General features: G+C 39.8%; 1 protein-coding gene across 1 annotated transcript in view; it reads right to left on the bottom strand.

Moving 5' to 3' along the window:
* The window catches only part of IVD (isovaleryl-CoA dehydrogenase), a 33,420-nt gene extending 15,594 nt beyond the window's left edge, over window positions 1–17,826 (bottom strand). Inside the window, exons 1-5 of the mRNA XM_081934715.1 lie at window positions 17,630–17,826; window positions 11,573–11,662; window positions 5,512–5,563; window positions 5,183–5,352; window positions 967–1,060 (exon numbers count right to left, since the gene is read on the bottom strand). Of these exons, the coding sequence (XP_081790841.1) occupies window positions 967–1,060; window positions 5,183–5,352; window positions 5,512–5,563; window positions 11,573–11,662; window positions 17,630–17,779 (556 nt within the window). The 5' untranslated portion in view covers window positions 17,780–17,826. The remainder of the gene's footprint in view (window positions 1–966; window positions 1,061–5,182; window positions 5,353–5,511; window positions 5,564–11,572; window positions 11,663–17,629) is intronic.
* Window positions 17,827–19,121: the final 1,295 nt, after the last annotated feature.

The following is a 19,121-nucleotide window of genomic DNA, read 5'->3' as shown; positions in this document are numbered from 1 at the left end:
GAGAAAGCAAATGTGAATATCAGAAAGTCGCAGAAATTATTTTATATATCAATATTACACACCTGGATGGATGCAATATCTTTCAAAGCTCTGTCTATGTAAACTTCAACTAGACGATCCTTCTACATCACTGCAATTATCATCTACTTTTAGCGATCCCATAATCCCTTGCGAGGTGGAGTCTGGGCAACTGAATGGAGCTACAGTGTGGCCGGATGCCCTTCCTGTCACCAATGAGGAGTTTTGCTCAGTAGATATATTCTCAGTGTACCTAGAGAAAGAAATATCTGCCTCTACCTAGGATCAAACTCACAGACTCCTGATTGTGAGGCGAGAGCTCTATCTCTAGGCCACCACACAACTCCTTCTAACCACTGCAATGATAGCCCAATATTGGGGGGTGGGGGTGGGGTTGAATCCAGAAAAGGACATATGGAATTCTACATTGGCAATGAGGATTTCCTGGCTTTGTCTACTTTGTACCTAAAGCTAGAAACTTGATAGGGCTATTTAAACAGAATGCAACAGGTACAGGGGAGAGTTGCTGAAAGGGGAAATCGTGGACACATTTTCCCACTCACAATCAATAACCTTGGATGCGGGTTGATTGGCAGTGATCAGCAATGAAAATAGAGAAACTGAGGATAGGACAATAAGGAGCCACACTGGATAACACATTGTGAGCTGTGTTTAGCCTGAAAGCAGTTGCTTTAGACAGAACTGTTGTATTCACATCTCTGGCAGCTCATCAGCCTTTTTTTTGCTCCCCTGCGCTTTGCAGCAGCATTATTTGTTCTCCAGCCTTTTGGCGTGGGAATTGCTCAGACGTACATCAGGACTAATATAAGTTAATGTGTGGACATAAAAGAATATCTAGAAAAGCTTGATGTGTTAAAGTGGAAGTCCAGGAGGTATTAGATACCTTTTACCAACCTTTTTGTCCATATATGCGCAATAATTCTTTACCTTTTTTGTCTGCCCTCAGCTTCATGGAGACAACATCAGAACCAGCATTGGATTCACTCATTGCTAGTGCTCCAATATGCTCTCCACTAATCAACTGGGAGGATAAGATGAAAAAGAAGTCCATTTTGCTGCTATCGTTACTGTTTTTATTTATTTATAAAAAGTTCACAAGAATCTGGTTTTCATGCTTTGGGGAACCGCAAATAACAAGTGTTCTTCAGAATTCTCCAAATAATTTTACAAATGACATCGTAGAACATCACACCAAACAAGAAAATATACTGTAGTTCTGTTACAACAAATGAGTAATGAAACATTGTTTGGAATGGACTTTACAGCTAGGAGAATGGTACCAAGACAAAAGTATTAGTAGCTTTGCATGATGTCTTCTCCCTGATTGCCTTTTGAAAACAGGACCAAATTGATGTACATCTATTCTTTTTCCAAGCTCATTCAGTACACCGGAATGAAGTAATATAGTTACACTCTGCAGATTAATACTACTTCAGTCTTTCAATTTAAGACAGAGAGGTGCTTGGGTAAACTTGTACATTTCTCAAGAAGAATAAAATAGATGAACCATATAATTTACCCATTTTTAACAGCATTATGTGTGAAAATAATTTCACTAATTGGAGAAAGGGTAGTACAGAATAAGGAAAATTTGCCTTATGGAATCAGACTGCAGAAATTGGGTTCTCCTTTAATGTTCCAGCCCAGATTTTAATAAATTGAAAACAACTATGAAATTTTAACTGTCAGAGCATTATTTTAAAATATCACCAAATCCACCATTTGGAAACTGTCATTCTTCCTTATTTAGTTTGCATTTAAAATACTATTCATCAGCTCTGGCACTCGCCTATTTGATGCAAAGTTGTTTTTAAACGAAATCCTATCTTGCAATAATGGGTACTCACTTGGGAAAAGATGATTTTTTAAAAAATTAGAATATCCCTACTCTAAGTGAAAAATCTAATGGTGCAAATGGAAGATATTTCATTTTGCATCAATTGGGCAGTGATTGCACTGTTCTGACTGCAATATCAGTGACGAGGACTGAGGGGGTAAGAATAGGAGACTAATCAAGTCAAAAACCTCTTCAAATCAGAAATCACTTCTTTTATTATCTAAGTAAGGAGGAAAAACTGTCATTTTTTTCAAGGTCTCCTGTAGGCAGCATACATATTAGAGCTGCAAACTGCCCTTTCTGATGAATTAAGAAGGACAACATCTTGTAACTACTTCAGAACTGTATGGATATTTTCATAGATGCATAAGCACGACAGAAGACAGGTAGTAGACCTTTGTTGTCTCTGGAGATTCTCAAGGTCTTGGTTGTTTCAAAGGTGCTTTTTCAAGAGGCAACTGGACTTACTTGTTTTTTTAATTGCATTACTCAGGTGACTCTGAGGACACAGACAAACCTCCAAGTAGCTCAATGACTCTCTAAAAGAATGCAAATAACCAGCTGTCTGCAAGGAACACAAATCCTCCCATTCCCCACCATCCAGTCAGAGCTGAAGAAGCTTTTTGGATGAGAAGCGAAATGTCTTTTAAGAAAAACAAGAAAATCCAGTTGCCTCTTGAAAAAGCACCTTTGGGACAAGACCCTCATTGCAAAGACTAGATTCAATTTCAAGTTGTAATTGCAGCTGAAACCAGACTGAAAGCTTCAGAAGCAGATCACAAAGAGCCTGCAGAAGGACATGTAACATCTAAGGCATATTCTTAGGGGCTTCTTCAAAGTTGCCATCAAATGGAAATGCTTAATATGTTAGGAGAAATTTTAAGGTTAAGTTAGAAACTAAATTTTAAAAAAATCCAGTTTTTATTGTGCTCTCACCTTTTATTGATTTTATTTTGAGGCTAACTTTGGAAGAATCCCTTCCAAAGGGACTCTAGATAGTTTACACTTTAAAGAGCAAAAAAGAATAAAAGGGAAAACCCCCGTCCATATTCACATATTCACAACAAAAAAACACAACTGCCATATATAAGACTAGCGGTTCTTGACATATATTTCAAAACCAAGCAAGGTCTTTGGTCTCTAAAAAGTTGCATTGTTGACTGAAGGCCTCATTAATCTTCACTGTTCTCACACTTGGATTACTGCAACTGGTTCTATGGGGTTGCATCACCCAGAACAGGGGTATCAAACTCACGTCATCATAGCAGTGTGAAATGACATATTGGGACTTTTCCCCCTTTTGCTAAACTGGGCGTGGCCAGCACAATGCATCCGATGCACGGGCTGGGAATATGGAAGCCCTGACTCAGAAGCTACAACAGGCTATCATTAAGTTACTGAGGAATCATGAAAGAATAAAAGTCAGAAGAAGTTTTTGATTGACACTGCATTCTTCCTCACTTAAAAAAAAATCACATTCCAGATTCTTCATTTTTTTAAAGACACCATCTAGAAACCATCTTAGGATGTAAAATATTGTTTTAAAAAATACACCCATATGGAAAATTTATCATGATAAAAGAGAAAAGAAATAACTTTCAGTGCCAAAGTATGAATGAAAAGATGAAATAACTTAGCAGAAGGCTTGTATTTTTTTTATGGCCTTACACAACAGAAAAAGGCTTCCAAGGGCTTTGGAAACGTGCTCTTTCAAGTCTTCAGAAGCTTCCTGTGGATATCAAATACCTTCTGTTCATCATTGCACCATAGGCTAGCCATGGCAGGAAACATAGGTGGAGGTAGCCCAGTCAAATACCTTGTGTGACAAGTCTACTTGAAAGCACTGCAAAGTGAATAGCAATAGCAATTAAACTTATATATCGCTTTACAGTGCTTTACAGACGTCTCTAAACGGGTTATAGAGTCGGCATATTGCCCCCAACAATTTGGGTGCTCATTTTACCCACCTCAGAAGGATGGAAGGCTGAGTCAACGCTGAACCTGGTGAGATTTGAACTGCCAAACTGCAGACAGCCAGCAGTCAGCAGAAGAAGACTGCGGTTACTGCACTCTAACCACTGTGCCACCGTGGCTCACCATTTAGCTTGCCCTGAAGCAACTGAGGGAGGGCTACAGAGGCCTGCAGTGTATGTTTCATCATTACAGGAAAAAATACTAGTTTCTGCTTCTGGAGAAGCATACAGAACAAGCTCACATACACCTGGACACCACGTAAAGACTGACAATTGGTTACATGAATTGAGTTCATGGCAAAGGCTCCCTTCAAAGTGAAAAGTGACAACATGAAATACGAAGCACCAACTGAATTTGCTCTGTGACGGGATCATTTGCAAGTGACCAACAGATCTATAAAATCAGTCTTCAGAGACAACCAGATGAGATGCACTTAAAACTCTAAATTTTGCAGCTTTTGCTTTCCTTCACATATGTGCTGCAATTTAGTTCAACTGCAGCACATGAAAGAGCTCGCCTGTTCACTCAAAATTAAGCCCTAATAAATTCACGGGAGCTTATTCCTGGGCAAGAATGTGTAGATCTGCTGCCTAAATATGTAAGATACTTATCCTAACCTCAGTGTTAAACAGGCTCTCTCTCAAACCTTCAGGGACTTGGTAAATATCATTTGCAGATTTAAGATTGTTTTCTTTATTTCTCATTAATTTGCAGTGACAAATCAGACATGAAAGTTGAAGGTGGTTTTTAGGCCAAATAATTTTTTTTTAAAAAAATTCCTACAATACATAAACAAAATACATTTCATAAAGATTAAGTAAAACACTTGAGGCAAAATAATGTTACTTGCTGCATTCTAAAACAAAATGAATACAGGTAGTCCTTGACTTTTGAACCACAATAGAGCCCAAAATTTCTGTTGTTAAGTGAGACATTTGTTAAGTGAATTTTGCCCCATTTTATAACTTCTCTTGCCACAGTTGTTAAGTGAATCACTGCAGCTGTAAGTTAATAACAAGGTTGTTAAGTGAATCTGGTTTCCCAATTGACTTTGCATGTCAGAAGGTCTCAAAATGGGATCACTTGACCCTGGGACATTGTGGCCGTCATAAATATGAATCAGTTGCCAAGCATCTGAATATTGATTAGGTGACCATGGGGATGTTACAACGGTTGTAAATGTGAAAAACGGTCATAAGTCACTTTTTTCAATGCCGTTGTAACATTCAACGGTCATTAAATGAAGTGTTGTAAGTAGAGGACTACCTGAATATCGAATTCAAGTTGTTGCATGCTTTTGTTCTACTGTGGAATTGGCTTATTTCTACAAACCTTGGGTAGATATTTCTCTTTTTGCATTTCGTTGCCATTCCTCACCAACTGATTGATGCACAGATTTGAATGAGCACCGTAGCTTAATGCAACAGCTGCTGAAGCCCGAGATAATTCTTCTAATATCAGTACATGGTCCAGATAGCCCATTCCTGATCCACCATATTCAACTAGAAGGAATTGGGGGTTGGAAGGGTAGAAAAGTTTATCATTAGACTAATTAGCCTAGAAATATTACTAATTGCCCCAAGTCCAAAATATCCATATTGCCACATATTGCAATTCTATAGGCCACAAAGGCTTGTTCAATGCTGAATGCATGTACGTACCTGGAACTGTTACTCCCAGAACTCCTAGGTCCCCAAGCTTCTTCCAGAATTCCTACAAAGAGTAGAACAAACCTATAAGCAAGATTTTGGCCTAATGTAAGGCTCCTCAGGTTTTACAATGTTCTTAAGTATCCCAGTTTAATCTCCCTACCAATATAAAATGCTGGGTAAAATATCTATTGCCCAACATTACAAACAAAGGATTGGTCAGCTGAAGAAAGGTTCATTTGTTGTTCCATCTGGTACAAGTCTAATTAACAGTTTATCATCATTGTGTAGGTAATCATTAGCTCACTAAGATAAAAAAAAAAGAGATTTTCCATGTAGTGAGACCAATTAATTTAATTTTGAAACTGACATTGTTTATCATTAAGTTAGTAGAATCTCTGCATTGAAAGACCATTTTAATATGAAGTGTCTTGTAAGATTATATTTCAGGTTTAGAATTTATTTGCTGAATTGTTACTTTCCAGGTTAATCAGTAGTGGCTTATAGCCAAAAGTTTAGGAGGGAAAACTCTAAAAAGTCTTTTCCCTAGTCCCTTTTGGACTGCAAATAATTAATTTGCAAGCACGTGGAATGCTAAAATTTTTACAATGTTGGTATTTAGCTTACTAATTCTGACTGAGTTTGCCCAATTTAACATGAAACATGATGGAGTACTTGCCCAGGAATCACACTTGATATATCACAGAAAAGTGCAACCAAATGAAGTTTTGCTAGATAGCAATAGCACTATAGCCCTAGCATTTAGATGTATATATTGTTTCACAGTGCTTTACACCTCTCTCTAAGCAGTTTACAGAGTCAGCATATTTCCACCAACAATCTGAATCCTCATTTTACCCATCTCCTTGAGCCTGATGAGATTCAAACTGCCAAATTGCAGTCAGCAGAAGTAACCTGCAGTACTGCAATCTAACCACTGCCCCACCACAGCTCAGATGTCCTCCTTTTTGGTCATATCTCAGCACCTGGCTGCTTTACATACTTGTGGCTAAAGGTTAATCTTTCCTACAGTCTCTGTGCTTGAAAAAACAACAACATTCTCTCCCCCGCCCCAATTTTATTAACAAACATGTAAAATACACACGCACAAAACTTAGACGTACAACACATTTACACAATGCAATACAAACAGGAGCTTCCTGTTCTTTCTAATAGCAATTATCAATCGATACTGCTCACCTTATATTATTTCCCCTACTATTGTATTTCATTTGGTTTCACCATTCTTAACTCTCCTATTTTACTCATAACTATTATTTTTGAGTTTTGTTATATTCCTTCATTGATTCTTGTTTCTTTCCTCCATCCACCTATACCATTTGTCCCATATCTGATAGAATTCTGATTCTTCTTTTCCCTGAATTTCTTTAGTTAATTTGTCCATTTCAGCACAATCCATAACCTTTCTTATTATTTCATCTTCGCTTGGAATTACAGTATTTTTCGCCCTATAAGACGCACTTTTTTACTCCAAAAAAGAGGGTGAAAATCTGGGTGCGTCTTATACTATAATAAATAATAAATAAATAAATAAATAAATATTTATTTCTTAGCCGCACCCTCTCCCGAAGGACTCGGGGCGGCGTACAATGAAACATATGAAATAAATATGTGGACAAAACAAACATATAACAGAGACATATACCGAGACATACACAAGGAGGAGGTCGGCTGATGAATAAAAAACAATTAGAATACAGTGATTAAAAAACCCCTAAATAATTAAATATAATTAAAATACCCAATTAAAAACCCGTCAGGAGCGATATGGTTAGATCAAAGTTGAGCCAGGCCAGCTACTTGGAATAGGTGGGTCTTAAGCTTAATACGAAAGGAGCGGAGGTCAGAGGTATTCCTAATATCCGGAGGGAGGTCATTCCACAGGGCTGGGCCCGCCACAGAGAAGGCTCTACTCCTAGGCGCCGCCCCCCGACACTGTCTAGTGGACGGCACCTGGAGGAGGCCTTCTCTGTGCGAGCGGATTGGTCGCAGGGATGTATGGGGCAGAATACGATCCCGCAAGTAACTAGGTCCTGAGCCATGGAGCGCTTAGCCACCTGGGTCATCTAAAAATGGGGCAGGCAAACACCACTGAGGAAGAAAGTGATGACAATGACTGCGTGGATCTGTCCTTCCTCATTTCTGATAGCAGCGAAGAAGAGGAATTCTTGGGGTTCGAATAAAAATATTACAGCCTTATTTTTTTTACTTTCACTGTTTACTGACTTTACTGACTGTTAATGAGAGTAAAGATAGTTCTTAATATGTTACATGGTTGACATAAAATTGTTCTTAAACTGCTGTTAACTTTATACAGTTGATATAAAATATTTTACTACAGTATTTGGTTCAGAATCTTTTTTTTCTAGATTTTCCTCCTTTAAAATTGGGTGCGTCTTATATTCCGGAGCGTCTTATAGGGCAAAAAATACGGTAGTTTGTTTTTCCATTTCTGGGCAAAGGCAATCCTTGCCGCCGTAATTATATGTAGTATTAAATACTGGATTTCTTTTTTGTATTTCGCAGACATTATTCCTAATAAAAAGATTTCAGGTTTCCATTCTATTTTAACCCCCGTTATTGCCTCCAGCCAATTTTTGATCTTTTTCCAAAAACAACATTCTAAACACTGTTAAAATAGTGAGAAATAGTGGAGCTCCAGAGCTGTTGCTGCAAAAACAGGTATGCTTTACAGCTTTCATAAATGATGATGACTATGACTTCGCCTTTTCTCCAGGAGCTCAAAGTGTATTTTCAAAGTCATTTCATTTTTTATTGTGAAACAACCACTCTATGAGACAGATGGAACAAAGACAATACGAATGATCCACGACTTTGGGGATGAAGTTGGACAAGGGACTCCATGGTCCAAATCCAACTTCTTCACTGCTACACTGCACTGGCTCTTAAGTATAGGTAGTCCTCAACCTATGAGCACAATTGAACCCCAATTTTTTGTTGCTAAGTGAAATTTGCCCCATTTTATGATCCTTCGTGCCACAGATAGTAAATGAATCAATGAATCTGTTTTCCCTATTGATTTTCCTTGTAAGGAGGTCACAAAATGGTGATCACATGCCCCCCGGGACACTGTAACCGGGGGGCATGTGATCAGCACCTGCACTGCTGGCGCCTCTCGCATGGAGGACGGATGTCGCTCTGGGAGTACGCTCTATAGTTGTGGGCTGCAGATCGTACAACCATCGTGCAACCCCCCCCTCTTCAGCTGGCCACAGCGCTGCTGACTGACCTAGTGGTACCATGAAAGCACCAAGCAACGCGAGCGCCTTTGCCCCACCTCCTTCCCGCAGCTTGGCACCTTCGGGATACCGCTAGGTCGGCGAGCGGTGCTCTGCCTGACCGGAGGGGGGGATTGTCCAGTGGGCTTATTTTCGGGGGTGGGCTTATATTTTTGCCCACGCGAAAAATGTGGCAAGGCTTTAGTTTCAGGACAGGTTGTATTTTCGGGGAAACATGGTATATACTGCTTCGGTGTTCTTTACAGCCTTCTCTAAGCGGTTTTACAGAGTCAGCATATTGCCTCTAACAATCTGGATCCTCAGTTTATTGATCTCAGAAGGATGGAAGGCAATAAAAATATAGCCTAATGCATATTAGGAAGCATAAACCTACTATATCAAATAACTTACCATATTTTTCAGACTATAAGACACACTGGAATATAAGACTTCGAATATAAGAATATAAGATTTTGAAGAGGTAAATTTTTAAAAAAACGTTTTTGCCCTCCCCAGCCCCTAGGAGCATTCTGCAGACCTCTGCAATCTGAGAGTTTGAGGCCTGCAAAGTGCTCCTAGGGGCTGGGGAGGGCAAACTCGAGCAAAAAAGGGCTCATTTTTGGCAAAAAGGGTCCGCTTTTTGCAAAAAACAGCGCAACATAGGCTTTGGGAGGCTTGTAGAGTGCTCCTAGGGCAGCGATGGCGAACCTTTTTTGGCTCACGTGCCATAAGTGGGGGGAGCGCAGGGGGGTCGTGTGCGGGCGTGCCGCACCCATAATGCAATGCGTGACCCCCCCAGTGCGCATGTGCACACAACAGGCACGACCCCCCATTTTTACATGCTTTTTTCGCCCTCCCAGGCTCCAGAGGCTTTATAGGAGCCTGGGGAGGGCAAAAAGAGCCTCCCACGCCCCCCGGAGGCTTCAGGGACCATCCGGAGGGCATCCGGGAAGGGCGGGAGGGGCTCTTTTCGCCCTCCCCAGGCTCCTATAAAGCCTCTGGAGCCTGGGGAGGGCAAAAAATGGCTTTTAAAAACAGTGAACTCAGCTGGCCAGCGCGCGCATGCACACTGGCCAGCTGACAGTGCAGCGCCTCCCGTGCCCTGACAAATGGCTCCGCGTGCCACCTGTGGCACGCATGCCATAGGTTCGCCATCACTGTCCTAGGGGCTGGGGAGGGCAAAAACAAGCAAAAAAAATTCGTTCATTTTTTATCTCCCCAGCCTCCCAGAGCACATTGCAGGCTTTCCAAATGGGGTTTTTGTTTTGTTTGAAAAAACGGGATGAGTGGGCATGGGGTTTGGGAAGCCAAAAATGCTGTATCTTGTGTCTAAGATGCACCCAGATTTTCACCCTCTTTTTTTGGGGGGGAAAGGGTGCATCTTATACTCCGAAAAATACGGTAGTTTTCAAAGTTTTACAAAAGACAATCAACAGCAAAAAACCTCTCAAACTGGGATTTGTTTTCTACCATAGTTGCTAGCAAATACTTCATACTCAATCCTTGCCTAACAGATAGGCCACGATCCCTTGCCATTACCACTCCAATTATCATGCTCACTTTCTTCCTTTTACAACTCTGGCATATTTCCCTCTGATCACATGACACTGGCCCCATTTCATTCTGAGCCCATGATTTCAATAGTCTTTGTCCAATCTGGTAGGTGTCACATTTTTTTTTTCCAGACGGAGCTACCATTTCACCCAACTCTTTTTCAGGATATGTTCCCAGCCACGATCACTTTTTGATGGACTCCAAAGGAGGTGCCTATATTTTAGAAGGGAGGACAAATACTGTAGCTATTTTGCTATGTGCGGATCAGAGGAGAGAAAACCAAGTGAAGAAAGGAAATAGAATAGCAATAACTCTCCCTTCTGATCCCAGCATGCAAATACAACAGGTTGTTTGAAAAAGGACAGTGTCCTATAGCCCTTAATAGGCTACGAGCTTTTGTGTGGGATTGAGTCTAGGTGGGGGAATAGCATAGTAACCTTGGCTTATTTAATGGCTCAGTCTTACTGAGAAACCTATTGAATGCAATGAAGCTTCTACAAGCAGCGTGAGTGCATTTCCACAAAAATGAATGCAATGGCCTCTATTGGTAACCAGTGTCATATTCTATGCTACTAAGAACTAGTTATTATTTAAGTTGCATCTGCATGGCCATAGACTAGACTAGAACACCAGAACTGATTTCATAAATAAACAAGCATATTTTAATAAACTTAACAACGCAATACAAAAGATGTACACAATTCTGAGGATCAACTTTTTAAATACTAAAGGGCTTAATAAAAACACAGCAGTAAAATTATGTCCCATAAAATAACTCTCGCTTATAAAATGTGACTTTTGGATGGAACGCCATGTTTTAGATTAACACTCTTAATACTGTTTCTTTCATAAACTGGACGTCCCTATTTTTTAAATCTATTTTTTTAAAAATTAAATTGCAGTAAATTCCAAACAAAATACATAAAAACCAGGGACAGAGATTTTTTTTGGTCAGTGTTCAAATTGAGTTTACAAGAAAGATTTTACTTAGGCATTTAATTAAATTCATCCTTTCTAACAAGTAATATTTCATAACAACTTACTTGGTTCTACAGTATTTGTATATTTATGGTATGTACATTTACATTCTAAAAATGTAATACATAGTTCTATTTTTTTCCTAGTTGATGCTTTCCTGGCCAATAAGGGATAATAGGAATTATGAAATCTTCCTGAAGGCCATTAGGTTAAGGAAATCAATTACTAAAAAAAACTGGCTGTATCACTGTGTCAGATGCATGGCTACTGAAAGCACTTACCCTCATATCTTTGAATTCGTTATCCCGATCAATTTCTTGAGCCTTTGGAGCTAAGTGTTCCTGACAGAATTTGGTCATGGTTTGCCTAAGCTGTCCAAAATACAATGAAAAATGCATATTAGAAACCAACATTGTTAATTTCCTTTTTTTTTTTTTTGCTTAACATTAAAAAAAAATCTCGTTTGTAATACAACATAATTATCAGCTGAGTAGGAGGCTTCTCCTTTGTACTTGTGTGAATTGAAGCAAGGACAGCTTTATTATTTAACAAATGAAATGAATTTGTGTCATTAAGAAAAAAAATGTGATGAATAGCAATAATCCCAGTGGGACCTGCACATCTGTGTTAGGGTATGATTTCATAGTTCTAATCAGTTTGCTATTATTCCCATATTCGATGTTTCCTTGCACAATCCCTTGGGGGATGGTTTTGTCCCCGAGTAGTTACCTGAACCTCCTCTGAGGGAAATCTGGATTTTGATTTTAGGATTCAGTCTTAGAGCGTTCAGTACTGCATTTGTTTGACACCTCAAGCATACTACAAGACAACACCACATAAGAAGCTCTTATTATTGTCCACAGTATTCCTTAGGATTCAACTCCATGGATTCAGGAATGTTGCCATAGGTACAACAGGAGAAACTATTTTTCTTCTAATCTGTTCTTAGGATATAGAGCAATAGTCTAATGAATAAATTATGTTAGAGAGCCATTGCTAATAATCTAGTATTCCCCAAGGCTGCCTACTTTTTGACAAAAGGAAAATCCAGCATCAGGAAGCACCACAACCCCCCTCCAAAAAAGTCACAACAGGTAAAGACAAATTTTTATGTACTTCATTTAATAACCAGGCTGCCCGAGTCCCTAAAGATACTGAACTGTTTTCAATTAAATGAGAAAAAAGCATACAGACAAAAGAATAGCAGGGTGGCGGCCCAGGTCTCCCAGCAGGTACCTTAAGCATCACAGACTCTATGCAATTCCAATATTAAATGTTTATGATTTAGACTCAATAGAGATTCTGAAGAGCTCAACAGGATGGCTCAGCCCAACAATGTTGACAATTGGTACACTACACGTGAAATCAAGTATAGAACACACATGGTCTTAACATATTTTAGATCTCAATTCCCATCTACCCTGAGTTAACCAGCAGAGGGCACTGGGTTGTCCATCCCTGATTATTTTTACCTAATTTGCAGTAGAGGGTTGTTGCGGTGTCAACATTGAACTAAATCTTACTTTCTTTGGCTAGTGGACAAAGGAATAAGATTTTATGAACAAACTGGCTAGGTTTTCTGAAGTTGTTTCAACTATGACAGGGGTGTCCAAACTTGGGAACTTTAAGACTTGTAGACTTCAACTCCCAGAATTCCCCAGCCAGCATGGCTGGGGAATTCTGGGAGTTGAAGTCCACAAGTCTTAAAGTTCCCAAGTTTGGACACCCCTGAACTATGATATAAATTTTCATGATCTTTCCCTCCCTCTTTTGTTATACGTGGATGCTTATACCATTATTTGTTAATTTAGATCAGGTTGTTAATATTACTTGATACAGGTAGTCCTCGACATACAACCAAAATTGAGCCCAAAATTTCCGTTGCAAAGCAAGTCATTTGTTAAGTAAGTTTTATTCCACTTCATGGTTTTTTTTTACTGCAATTGTTAGGTGAATCACTATAGTTGTTAAATGAATCATGCGGTCATTAAAGTGAATATGGCTTCTCCCATTGCTTGTTGAAAGCTAGCTGGGAAGGTCATCACATGACCTTGGGACACTGCAACTATCATAAATACATGCCAGTTGCCAAGCATACAAATTTTGATCATTTGACCATGGGGATGCTGCAATCATTGTAACTGTGAAAACCAGTCACAAGTCACTTTTTTCAGTGTAATTATAACTTTGAACAGTCACTAAACGAATGGTTGTAAGTCACGGCCTACCTATGTTTATATTGTCTTTTCACCATCATATTGTTGGTATTTTTTTCTTATTACCGTAAATAGAATCAAAAGAAGACAAATGCTTGTCAAAGCATTTATTCACCGATACGTTGAATATAATTCAAACCTGCCTTTCATAATACTTAGTGGTTAAGTAGGTAAGTGCTTATTATCAGTAAGTACTTACAGTATAGATTATAATCCAATTTTTATGCTTGATTAAACCAAAGAGAGATTTTTAGCGATCAACATAACCAATCAATGCATCATAGTAATGAAGATAATGAAGTGAAACGAAGTAAGCAATCTGTTTTAAATGTTTTCTTTAAAAAAAATCACCGCAAACCAACAAGATAACAGAGCCATTCTAGAGATAGCCATGTATCTTTACAATTTATATTGTTTTATTTGTTCCCTAGTACGATTTGATTGCTTATTAGTAACCTATGACTATCAATAAGTGTTGTATGCTATGATTCTTGATTAATGTATTTTATTTTTCTTTACGTACACTGAGAGCATATGTACCAAAGACAAATTCTTTGTGTCTGCAACCACACTTGGCCAATAAAGAACTCGATTCTATTCTAGTTAAAAAAAAACGCAAACCAACAAGATCAATAGAGCTATAGATCTATTCTAGAGATAGCCATGTGAAGACGTAGCTCAAGTCCGCTAAGAGGAACATTTGTCTTCATCAATCAACCAACCAACCAACCAATCAATCAGAATAGAGCTGATTGAAGGTCTTCTAATCCAACTACCTGCTCAAGCAGGAGACCCTATACCAGTGATGGCGAACCTATGGCATGCGTGTCACATGCGCGCGCTGGCCAGCTGAGTTCATCCTTTTTAAAAGCTCCTATAAAGCTTCTGGAGCCTGGGGAGGGCGAAAAGAGCCTCCCCCGCCCCCCGGAGGCCCTCCGGAGGCTTCATGAGCTTCCCTGAAGCCTCCGGAGCGCAAAAAACCAGCCCTATGGGCAAACCGGAAGTTCGGGAATGGACTTCCGGTTTGCTCGGAGGTTCGTTTTGACTGCTGCGGAGGCTTCGGGGAAGCGTCCTGAAGGTCCCTGAAGCCTTCGGAGCACTCAAAACGACCTTCCGAGCAAACCAGAAGTGACTTCCGATTTGCTCGGAGGGTCATTTTGACTGCTCCAGAGGCTTCAGGGAAGCCTCCTGAAGGTCCCTGAAGCCTCCAGAGGGCTTCCGGGGGGCGGGGGAGGCTGTTTTCGCCCTCTCCAGGCTCCTATAAAGCCTCTGGAGCCTGGGGAGGGCGAAAAAAGTATGCAAAAAATGGGGGGTCACGCCTGTAGTGTGCGCATGCGAACTGGGGTGGTGGTCGCACATCGCATTATGGGTGCGGCACACCTGCACAGGACCGCCCTGCGCTCCCCCCACTTATGGCACATGAGCCAAAAAAGGTTCACCATCGCTGCCCTATACCATTTCAGATAGGTGGTTGTCCTGTCTTTTCTTAAAAACCTCCAGTAATGAAACCTAAAACTTCTGAAGGCAATCTGTGTACTGGTTAATTGTCCTCACTGTTATGAAGTTTCTCCTTAATTCCAAGTTGCTTTTCTTCTTTATTAGTTTCCATTAATCAAGGAGAGAAGCAACATTCACTGCAAGTCAGATAACAAATTGATACAGAATGAAAATAACTCATGTACAGCAGTTTACCCCTATTCACAAGGATATTCTCAATTCCGAATTTTATAGGGCTGTTAAGACCTGGTTCTTCTGTAGGGCTTTTGGACGTAGTTGAATATGGAATTGTTGTTTTCAAAATGAACTGGTGGTTAACAGTGACTACTTTGTATTTGTATTATTGATTTTGTAGTGGTTTGTTTATTGTTGACTATTCTATTATCTGTTATGCTTTAGAATGAATTACGAAAACAGTCATTTGCCAGTTGCTTGGAGATTGTAGACTGAAGCAGCATAAAAGCCAAATACATAAATAATTCTGCATATGAAGTTGCTAGTTCTTCAAAAGATCCATATGTGGCAGCTGTTTTTCACTGTAGTACATTACAGATACCCAGCTGGAGTATTTTATATCTAAATGCCATGCAGTTTTAAACATATCCATAATAGTACTGATTGCAAAACAAATACTTCATATGAGAAATTTGATTTATTGTTCAATGCCTAACATGTTTAAGCACATAAATACATTGTAAAATAAGATTTAGTACCACCAATTACAAACATCTGTAATTTGGGCATGCCCAAAACTTTTTGAAATTCAAAAATCTATTACCTTTGCAGTCAAAGAGATTTCCACAAAAGGAGAAAAATGCTATGTGCTAAAATGAAATGGTGCAGCTTGTCAGTCTTAATTATTACACAAACCACATCTCAAATCTGGATCAAACTAGGCTACTTGATAAGTTATAATACCCTGCTATGTATGTCCTTTGATTGATGTGCAGATTACACTGTGTAATTACATCATCTTTAATTAATAAAACAATTCTGGCTAAGCCATAAACTATGTTTTACAAACCACAATGCTAGGCTCAGACAATACATTAAATCAAACCAACGTCACATTATAGCCCAGCAATAAGTTGCCCACTTGCCCACCAAAAGTTCCATTGAATAACCTTGCTCATTTTGAATGTCACTCAGATTCTACTATCAAAATATGAACTTAGAATATAAACAATGACAACTCAAATTGTCTTGTAGTTATAAAATTCATCTCTGCTATCTAGGTCATTCATATAAGCAACGGAATCTATTCCAAAAACTAATTTTGAAACGTAGTAATTACAACAATCTTTTATTTATTTTACTGTTCACTCCATGTATGTTTTAAAATATCTTACATTTTGATTGGTGGCCCTAAAGACAGAGTACAAGTAATCAGCCCTAGAGACAGATTTAAAAAAATAATAATCTGAAGACATTTTGTCTTTTACCTTGTAATTTTATCTGTTACAAGGGCTATAGTTAGTGGTGGGTTTTGTGTTTGTTTTGGTGCCTTCTAGTCAAGTCACTATTGATTACTTGTGACTGCCTGGTCAAGTCCCTGGACTTTTCTTAACAAGATTTCGGAAGTTGTTTATTTTCTTCCTAGAGTGGTGAGAGAATAAATGGCCAAAGATTATCCAGCTGGCTTTATGCTTAAGGCAGAACTCCCAGTCACCTGATTTCCAGTCTGATGTCTTAACCATTACATCAAACTGGCTTTCTATTGCCAGGCACATATCAGAAAAAATACTTTTGCAATGAAGAATAAAACGAATCTGTAAAATTCAAATTCTTTTTTTCAAAAGGTATATCAATATTCCTTGGATGTTTTTAAACTGAAAGAACAAACAGGAAAAGAGCCTTTTAAAATCAGAAAAAGTGGGTATGATCCTTTCACAAAAAACATATTGGCTTTTTATAACATTTCTTTGTAGTTCAATCTGGAAACTATCCTGATTTACTGCTCAATAATTTGCCTTTTAATTGTTTTTTGCATTTGTTTAGTCTTTTTAAAAATTTAAACTGGTATTCATCAACCCATCTGCCGACAGTAAGGTCCACAGTTTAATAGTCTAGCATTGTTCCCCAGTGCTCAATTCAAATTTCTTTAAATGTCAAGCAAACAACTAATAATGTGCATAACAGCCTGCAGAATTAAATTGTGACTAGTAATGTTAATAACCTTATCCTTCAAGGACAAGATCTAAACCTTCAAGGCCATCCAGATTAGAGATCGTTACCAGCGTTTCAGTCACCAGATTCCGTAACATGCTAATTCAACTTTTTCTGAAGAAATAAATTTCCAAACATGATTCTTCACACATCTTGAACTAATTTTATTTGAGAACGCTTTCTTAATGACCCCAACAGGGTAGATCAACGTTCCTCATCGCCGGCGCATGCAGAATCCGCCGTCCGCCTCTTTGGGATTCTTATTCCCGTGTGTTCCAGAGCAGAATTCTGGGATCCAGAATAGGTCCGGTCCCACTCGTGGAAAAGGATCCCTACGCGAACACACAACACGAAGAAGGGGTCAGGAACCTCAGCAGCAGGTCGGCGGAGGCTGCAAGGAGGAGGCAAAGCAGAGGACGCTTGTTTTCTAACGCTAAAAGAAGCTGCTGCCGGGTATACCTGCCGCTGCTCCGCGCTCAAACCATTCACCAGATCATCCACCGTGACCCCTGCGCAGCCCCGCCGCCAGAGTGACGACAGACCCCCGAAGAAGCAGCGCCGGGAGCAGCTGGTGGCGCCCTTCCTGATCAGCCCGACAGCCGCCATCATGAACTCCGCAGCGACCTCCCACTCCGGCGGATTCTGGCAGCATTCCCACCGCTTTTTTGACCAATCAGCGAGAGGGGGTGAGGCTCAACTGTCCACTGGGAACTCTAGAAATCAAGGGGAGTAGCCAATCGACGGCAAGACGGTACTGTGTCTCATACGTGTAGAGCCGCCTGTTTCTCTCGGCTGCTTCGCGGGGCTAATAGGAGTTCGCTGCCCATATAGAGGAGGATTTGGCGCCCATTCTCTTCCGCTTTCAGCGCGATTCTTCTGCGAGGTTTTTTTAGATTCCTTTCTCCCACTTTCCCCTTAGTCATCGCAAACAAAGCATTTTTCCCCTAGTATCATTTTTTGCAACCCGTAGCACAGACCGTGGCTTAAAAGTTTCAAAAACTGAAACAGGAAAATTAATCCGGAAAATAGACAGATTCTCAAAAAGGGATAGGCTTTAATTAAGACCCCCCCCCCCCGACTGACAACAAAATGGCACAATACATTCCTATGCAGGTTGACTAAGAAAAACCCAACTTAACTTGATCGAAAGTCTTAGCACCCCCCCCCCCTTTGTCAAATCATACTTTGTTGATCCTTAGGCAAACTAATACCGGTAAGTATAATTGAACGGTCTCATTATAGACCAGTGGTTCCCAAACCTTTTCAGTCCACTGCCCCCTTGGTGCTACAAACTGATCCTCAGTGCCCCCCACACAGTGGTAGAATTTAAATTTTTTACTACTGGTTCTGTGGGCGTGGCTGGGGGGGGCATGTGACTGGGCGGTTTGTAACAGGAAAATTCAAAAGTATAACAATTGCACATTTATTCAAAATCCAATTTAAAAACCTTTTTAGTTAAGGTTAATTCAACAAAATTGTTGAACATGATCCAGTGATACCAGGTTTTCAAAGTCTGATAGCTCCGCGTGCCACAGGTCCGCCATCACTGGACTATACCATGAAAACTTCTGCCAACCTAGCAATTCAAAAGCATGTAAAAAACGCAAGTAGAAAAATAGGAACCACCTTTGATGGGAAGATAAGTGTTCTGTGTGCCTTCGGCATTTAGTCTGCCAGCCTCATGACCACGGAGATGTCTTTGGACAGTGCTGGCTCTTCAGTTTTGAAGCAGAGATGAGCACCACCCCCTAGAGTCGGGAATGACTAGCACATATGTGCAAGGGAAACTTTTACCTCTTTATCACGAAAAAGGCAATGAATAAATTAGACTGGCATTCCATGGAATAAACAAGGCAAATTGACTTATCGGTATATTTTGCTGATGACATTGCTTTGTTGGCAAACACTAAGGCACGGCTGAAAGATATGACGCTGGCATTTGAAGCAGTGG

Source organism: Natrix helvetica, assembly GCF_964273705.1.
Source record: "Natrix helvetica genome assembly, chromosome: 1".
Classification (NCBI taxonomy): Eukaryota; Metazoa; Chordata; class Lepidosauria; order Squamata; family Natricidae; genus Natrix; species Natrix helvetica.
This window is presented reverse-complemented; position numbering and strand designations above follow the sequence as displayed.